The sequence below is a fragment of the Eleutherodactylus coqui genome, chromosome 1, assembly GCF_035609145.1.
Source record: "Eleutherodactylus coqui strain aEleCoq1 chromosome 1, aEleCoq1.hap1, whole genome shotgun sequence".
NCBI lineage: Eukaryota > Metazoa > Chordata > Amphibia > Anura > Eleutherodactylidae > Eleutherodactylus > Eleutherodactylus coqui.
The window spans coordinates 409,724,346-409,732,181 of record NC_089837.1 but is presented as its reverse complement, the minus strand read 5'-3'; the positions used below and the strand labels follow the sequence as shown (position 1 = coordinate 409,732,181).

The following is a 7,836-nucleotide window of genomic DNA, read 5'->3' as shown; positions in this document are numbered from 1 at the left end:
GTTAAAAAAAAAAAAAAGAAACGTCAATATTAGAGCATGCTGCATTTGAAAAACAAAAAAGGCCAAGTAAAAAAAACACCATAAGAAAAGACCACCACCAATATATAAAAAAATGTATCAAGTTTCAAATTTCTCTCTTCACTTCCAGCAAACGCTATGTGTGAAACCCCCCTACCATGAGGTGCGAGACCCATGCCTATTCACATGGGAAATCCATCACACACATTCAGCACTCCATACCACCATCTACTCTTAAAAAGAAGAGAATCAACACTTGCCAGGTTTAATTTCAAACGTTAATATATTTTCTATTTTATAGTGAACATATGCATCAGTTACCCCCATCTGCAGAAACTGACATAATAAAAAAGGGGAAACATTTGTAAGATGCCTCTTAAAATAAATATTTCTCTTTTATAAAATAATAAAACTTCAAATAAATATACTTTACACTAAACAATATGTTGAAAAATTAGAAAATAAAGGCCGACTCTTACTGTAACTGTACAATATACAGAAAGTCCAAAGAGTAGAAATATTAATTTTCAATAAGTTGAAGCACAATCTAGCCTTTTGGATAGATTCACATTCCTCTGAATGTATATTAGTACATTTCGTGATTGCGCCAGTACAGTGGCACCAAATTCACAGTTGTAAATAATATTCTTTATGTACAAAAATATAGCACATTATCTCTGGCAGAAAACAAAAAAAACTGAAAGTCATTTGCTAATTTACAAATGTTGCAAGTATTATTCACAAAACAACGCACATTTCTGTAGGAGTGTCTGTGCGGCTTTAGCTTGGATCTTATGTGGCACAGATCACTGGGTCCTAATTGGAGCTTGATTAAAGGTTTTCTAACAAGGCTATTGGTTAAGATGGCACTTAGGAAATAAAAAATAAAATAAAAATCACTGCAAACAGGAAAAACTTCCCCCTGCTTTCTACCAACTGTACCAAATTAATTTTATATGATTGCATATGTGTGTTAAAAGGTAAGTCCAATTACGCTCTTTGTTGAAGTCAACTGATGCTATGTTGGCTTCCCCAAACTTCTGGGCTGTAACTGTGGCACTTTACAACATACTGTATTTGACCTTTTACACCGGCATCCCGGCCTCTTTGCCCGGTCATAGCAGCCCTGGCACAATTTAAGGCAACCCTTGGCTGGAAGATAACACCATAAACAAGGCAAAAACATTGACATGACACCAATGGCTGACCAGCGAGTGCAGCAATGTGACTGGCTACAAGAACAGGGGTTGTCTGCACAATTGTCCTCATCGTCGTTTGAGCAGTGATAGAATAGGCACTTCACACAGCAAACACAAGTTCCATAGTCAATCACTTCCTGTGCTGAGCAAAGGCACTGCTTGTCACATATCCAGCAGGAGGGAAGAGTTCTTGGATAAGTGCATTCTTGGCACTTACATTTCCCGCAGCTCTCACACCTGTATGCATGTAAGCCCAAGTCTTCTTTACTGGAAGGCTTTAACTCCTCTGGTTTCAGCTCACCTTTGGGTTGTACACGAATTATCCTGTCAGCACCTAGCCCCGAAGATGAAAAAGAAGGACCTAAAAGTCTTTGCTCCGATGAGCTGCTACTTGTGCTTGTCCTTGTACTACTTCGTGATCCTGTACTCACTGTACTAATGGACCGAGACAAAGATGCCCGTGATGAAGGATGCATTGGGGGAAGAGGGCTCCGGCTAAATTGCCTCTGGTCTGTTACCACATGTATTCTTTCATTTTTCTGCTGGGGCGTTTGACGAGGAGCAGGTTTAACCCAAGGCCGGGGCGCCACAGTAGGCCCTTCCGTATACTCATTAGTGTTCCGTATGGCTCTTATCTGTTCCAATGACAAAACGTGGACTTGTTGCGTCAAAATGTCCCTTGGGTCAATATCACCATGTGTTCTCCCGCTGTCACGCCGAGCCTGGAGTAAAGGCTGGGATCCGCTGCCATTTTGTACTCTGGCCTCCATGAGTACTCTGAAGAGTTTTCACTCCAGTGGGCCGAGAACACATCTGAAATCCTGTGGGCAGAAAAATGAATAATTATTACTTCCTCTGGGACAAAAAAAAAAAAAGTCTATTAAAACATAAGTGAAGATTGCATCATGAACATAAAAATTCCGACAAGAGGTAGCTTGGGTCACAACTGTCAGTTTATACTGGCTCATTATAAGCATAGCGGTACTATAAAAACAAACCGCGATCCAATCTAAAACAGCATGTCCTGACATTTATGAAAGAAAATCCCACCCAGTTCAGGCAGGACAATAAGTTGTAAATTATCTTCTCATCTACAATTTCCCCTGCTGTATTTCTAAGAAAAACAAGCAAGCCTCATGTTCTATTTCTAGCATTTCCTTTAAAATGCCACAGGCAGCTACAGAAAGATTATCCATCAACAAAACCAGAATAATTCTCAAAAAACCCCCCAAACATTATAAGCCTAAAAGGAAACCACAAATAATCATTGATTTGCAATCTGGCCTCAAACGTGTGTGTGTGTGTGTGTGTGTGTGTGTGTGTGTGTGTGTGTGTGTGTGTGTGTATGTATATAAATAAATAAAATAATAATATATATAATATATATATTAGAGCTAATACTGTCATTAGGTACTGCACATCATTGCATTGCTATCCATTACAAAGTTACAGAAATGCAGTATTTTCACCTGTAGTCCAGAGAAATGCAGAACCACATTGAGATATGAAGAGCTGTAGCAAATGACAAAGTGCAGCTCTATTGTATATACATACACCAACACCGCTGCACAACTCACATTCATGTAATGTAACAGCGGCTTATTACTTCCTCTCATTGTGAACGTGTCACAACAGGTGGAGGGAAATCAGGTTCCTCAGACTGCAGTAAAAGCTATTCAAGTAACAGGAAACCAGCTGCCATTATGAGACTGTCTCCTCTATACCGGGGTCACTACAATGTGAATGACAATGCCCCAAACACTTTACTATTCGCATAACAAACACTACCTGCATTTTACAGCACAGGTCTTTATAGTCTGATGGTTTGGAGACTTTTGCCAAAGGAACTGCTAACTAAACTAAATGAGGATGCGCCGAATAATGCACATTATTCATGGAATTTAGGGCAAACAGGATGCAATCACCCTTACAGCAATTTTAGATGCAGAGACCATTTAATTGTACAGATCCAGAATCAACAGCCTTCCCACAAACAGCATATCCTCTGTTAACTTGCTTGACAATGAGGAGATTGAGATCATTGCTGTGCAAACACTAACCAGGGCCTATCTGTAACGAAAGGTGAACAGATAGTGGCCACTATTAAACTATGCAGCTCATTCACAAAGATCCTGTTCCTAGAGTCCGAAAATATCAATGAAAAACCCAAGTATTAGAGCAACATTTCAAAACTTGCTGTAAGACCAGCCTTCTGTTATAAACTAGGAAAACTCCATAACTGATGCAGCACAGCTGAATGTGTGTGCTAGAGATCACTATAGACATGACCAGTCGATGCAGAACTTAGTTGTATGACATTACCGATGACTAGTAGAATTACAAATATTTACAGACATGTATAAAAATAAACAAATTCACAAAAACAGCCCTTTATGTGTTCGGACCAACTACTGTGAGAGAAATATACAACATGGCAAGCCAGAATCTCTGCAGATTTTGGTTATTTGCAGAACAGAACGTGGCCAACTAATACATGTACAGATGTCTGACCAATATTGATCCAAGCTGATATTTAAATGGCCAACTGTTCTGATGAAATCGGTCTCATCTGATAGAAATCTGATCTGACACGTTAAAATGTGTCTGACGATTATAACGATTGTATCATGCAAATCGTTCGATGACAGAAAAGTTTAATTTTAGAGCAATCATAACAGATGAGGAAGATAAGATTATTGGTTCTTTCCCAACAAAAAAAAATATCTGTATGTAAAACAGCCAACTCCACCAATTTCATTATCTGCAAGATTGGCCTGATTGCTCAGAAAGCTTTGTAGGTAAACCCTAATGGCCTGCAATGTTTGTGCACCATGATAACTTGGGAGTTAGGATAATGCACTGGGTTTGCTTGCAAGTCCGATGTAAAACTATGCACAGGTAACACACGTGGCAAACTCAGCTTAACTATGTCTGCACATTATACTAATGTATACGCAAGTAGAATCAAAAGTACAAGTTACTCAACAGTTCTGATGTAATGGCTGGCAATACCTCCCTTCCAAATTAGCTTTTCTTTAACGGAAATATAGGTTTCAACCAAATCTGAAAGAGGTTTCCATGACTCTAATGGGAGCTACCTGGTTTACCTAAAGTCAGCAGCGTTTCACGCCCAAGTTACACAACTGAGCCTCTCAGAATTTTTTAAACTGAAGATGTCATCCTCCCTTCTAAGTATTCACAAGGTAAATAGTGTGCAGGCATTTAGCAAGAAAACAACGTTTCTTAGAGTCAACACATAATGTACTATACATGCAAAACAAGAAAAGTTCCACATACAGATTAATTCTTATTATAGGTACTTCCTAATATTTGCTAGGTTCTTCTTACTGTAACCTACGCAAAGAATAAAAAAAAAAAAAGGAAGAACTACTGACCCTGTTGTTGTGGTCAAAGGCCTAATATTTCAAAGCAATCACCTTGGCTGTCTCAATAAAACAAGCCCAATGAAACGCCAAGTCATGTAAAGCCTGTCATCACTATAGATGTTCCACATTGATCAAAAGTCTCAAATAAATTGTACAGTGCAGGAACCAAGTGCAACAATCCTCAGTGCACCATTTATGACTAAGCCTTCCTCGCTGCGGACTAGTCAAGCAAAGCTTCACTCCAAGACTGGAATTGAAAAGTAAATTGATATCCATCTTCACAGGAGCAGACAGAATCCACTGTCAGAGATCATTTTCTCCTTTCACTGCAGTTCAATATACAAGTTACTGCTATGCCATTAACTTGAGAAAGTTCACATTGTACGTAGTGGTAGAAGCAAAAAGGAACATAAAAGTAGAACAAAAAGAAAAAAAAGAGAATGCAACAGGATGAATCAATACCAAATAGACCAAACTAAACTTGCAACAAAAAAAATATATTGACAGGCAGAAATGTGCATCAATCTGTATGAATAGATAGATTCATCCAAGTAATGTGAAGACACCTGACAAATGTATCAATCTCTTCTACAGTAACTGTTTACTACCTCTGCCTAGTTGTCTATCGATTTCTATTAAAGTTCTTGTCTGCCTTCCACTGAAAGTCAATATAGTTTCCAACATCAGAAGTATTTGCCCTCCTCATATAACACACTACTAGATCATAGAGATTAATGCTATAAAACCTTATATATAGAAACTAAACAAATAATCTAAATAAGCCATTCTATATCACATTTATCAAGAATAAACTAACATATTGCGATAGACACAATCCATGTGCAACATATAAGGGTCCTGGGTTTAAATCCTACAAGATCTGCATGGAGTTTGTATATTCTCCTTGTGTTTGCGTGGGTTTCCTCTGAGTACTTTGGTTTCCTCCCACACTTCAAAAACATAGGTAAATATAGATTGCGAGCCCCAATGGGGTCAGAACCCAATACCAAGTTATGTAAAGCCCTGGGTAAAATACATGTGCTATAGAAATAAATGTGTATTATTCTATACAACTTTACTTTGCAGAGTTCTTGCACAGGCCTCTTCCAACCTCAGAAAGAAAGCACCTTAAATAAGAAACTCGACCCAGATCAGCAGAAAAAAGAAAAAAAGACTTCCACATGCTTCAGATTTGCCCAGGTAACTCCTGAAACCCCCTTGGAAATGAAGCCATTGCATGTCCTGCTGTCATACAATGTAATAATAAAAGTAAACAAACTCGATACATTGTAACAAAACACTTCCAGGATGAATACTGTATATGGGCTCATTCAGCTGCAGAAACTTACACCAAACTTTCTCAGAGTCCCAGCCTCCATTGCAGCGACTGATGGTCTCCAGTCCAGGGAGGACACTCCAGAAGTGCAGTGCAGAGGATCAGGACATGGCAGGACTTCATTACACACAGTGTGTATTTTGTTTGTCTCCTGTATGATGTGCTGTGTGAGATCTAGTGCTGTCTCTAGGTTTCCTCTGCACCCCCCCTCCGCCCCCTGAAAACCCCATTAGGAGCAGAGTGTGTGATCAGACTGAGGATTAGGGAGGGGGAGGAGTAAGGAGTTTACTGTGGGGACAGGGGGAAAAGACATAAATAGCTCTTTAAAGTAGACCACAACATTTCCGAAGCTGCTCAACACCATCAGATCTATCCTTTCCTGCCTTCTAAATAGGACTCAGTGCAAACCACAGAGTGGAAACTCTGACTGCTCAACAACACAATGTACATGCACTTTATTGTAACTTCCCCAGCAGCCTGCGACACCAGCAGACACCAGAGAGCAGCAGCTGACATCTGTAGTACATGGGTGCAGCCTCGATTACATAAACCACAACTTCTCAACACTCGGGAACTTTCCAAAACAAGTCCGTTTCCCTTTCCCTGCACTGCAGGAACAAGCACACAAGTCAGGGGGTCCCCCTAATTGCAGGGCCTCCCTATAGAGGGGTGATCCCCCACAGTAATCAGCTCCTGCAAGGGTTAAACGAGCGCTAACCCCATACTCACCGCAGCTGCACCACGACCCTCCGCTGCAAGTTCTGCTAATAAATCCGCTCCCGGCTAAATAGTCGCGCAGTCCGGTAGTAAATGGCCCCAAATAAGGCGAAGTGCAAGAAGTTCCAATTGAAGGCGGCAGCAGCGGTGCAAAGCCGGCGCTCGTCCAACTTGTAGGATCCGGGCCGGGAGAGGGGAGCACAAGTCCCAGGAGGTCCGGGCTGCAGTGTGACAGGGCGCCGCCGCTTCCTCAGCGTTGTTGTGCTCTGGGCGAGGAGGAGGAGGAGGTCAGGCAGTAAATGGCGTCATGTGGAACTGAGGAGGAACAGAGCAGTTGTTGTCCCAGAGGATATATCGCATCCGGTGCCTGCTCATTGGCTCTGCCGGGCTACATTCACGAACACTGCCTGCTCTCTGCCGCAGGGGGGAGCTCACGGGGCAATGGCCTCTGCTCCAGCACGGAGGAGACGAGGTCCTACCGCCGGCCCTTCTAGTCTTCCATCTCTGGCTGTACAGCTCTGACAGGAGTAGCAGTACAAGTACATTATAGACTATAGTGTTACTGGGCCGTCCTGTACATCAGACATATGTACATTGTATACTGTACTGGGCCATCCTCTACACCAGGCATATATACATTATATATAGTTCCTGGGCCGTCCTGTACACCAGGCATATATACATTATATACACTTACTGGGCCATCCTGTACACCAGGCATATATACATTATATACACTTACTGGGCCGTCCTGTACACCAGGCATATATACATTATATACCCTTACTGGGCCGTCCTGTACACCAGGCATATATACATTATATACACTTACTGGGCCGTCCTGTACACCAGGCATATATACATTATATACCCTTACTGGGCCGTCCTGTACACCAGGCATATATACATTATATACACTTACTGGGTCATCCTCTACACTAGGCATATATACATTATATACACTTACTGGGCTGTCCTCTACACCAGGCATATATACATTGTATACACTTACTGGGTCATCCTCTACACCAGGCATATATACATTATATACACTTACTGGGCCGTCCTGTACACTAGGCATATATACATTGTATAGTCTTACTGGGCCGTCCTGTACACTAGGCATATATACATTATAGATAGTTACTGGGCCATCCTGTACACCAGGCATATATATACA

General features: G+C 41.2%; 1 protein-coding gene across 2 annotated transcripts; it reads right to left on the bottom strand.

Moving 5' to 3' along the window:
* Positions 1 to 282: 282 nt before the first annotated feature.
* Positions 283 to 7,036, bottom strand: SPRY2 (sprouty RTK signaling antagonist 2). 2 transcript variants are annotated; one of them, XM_066580735.1, is made up of 2 exons: positions 6,669 to 7,036; positions 283 to 2,038 (listed from the first exon to the last, which is right to left on the bottom strand). In XM_066580735.1, exon 2 carries the CDS (start codon positions 1,985 to 1,987, stop codon positions 1,037 to 1,039), a length of 951 nt encoding a protein of 316 aa, XP_066436832.1. In that variant the 5' UTR covers positions 1,988 to 2,038; positions 6,669 to 7,036; the 3' UTR covers positions 283 to 1,036. The 2 variants fall into 2 exon arrangements, with proteins under 2 accessions (XP_066436832.1, XP_066436839.1); XM_066580742.1 differs by lacking the exon at positions 6,669 to 7,036 and adding an exon at positions 5,953 to 6,360.
* Between the last annotated feature and the right edge of the window lie 800 nt (positions 7,037 to 7,836).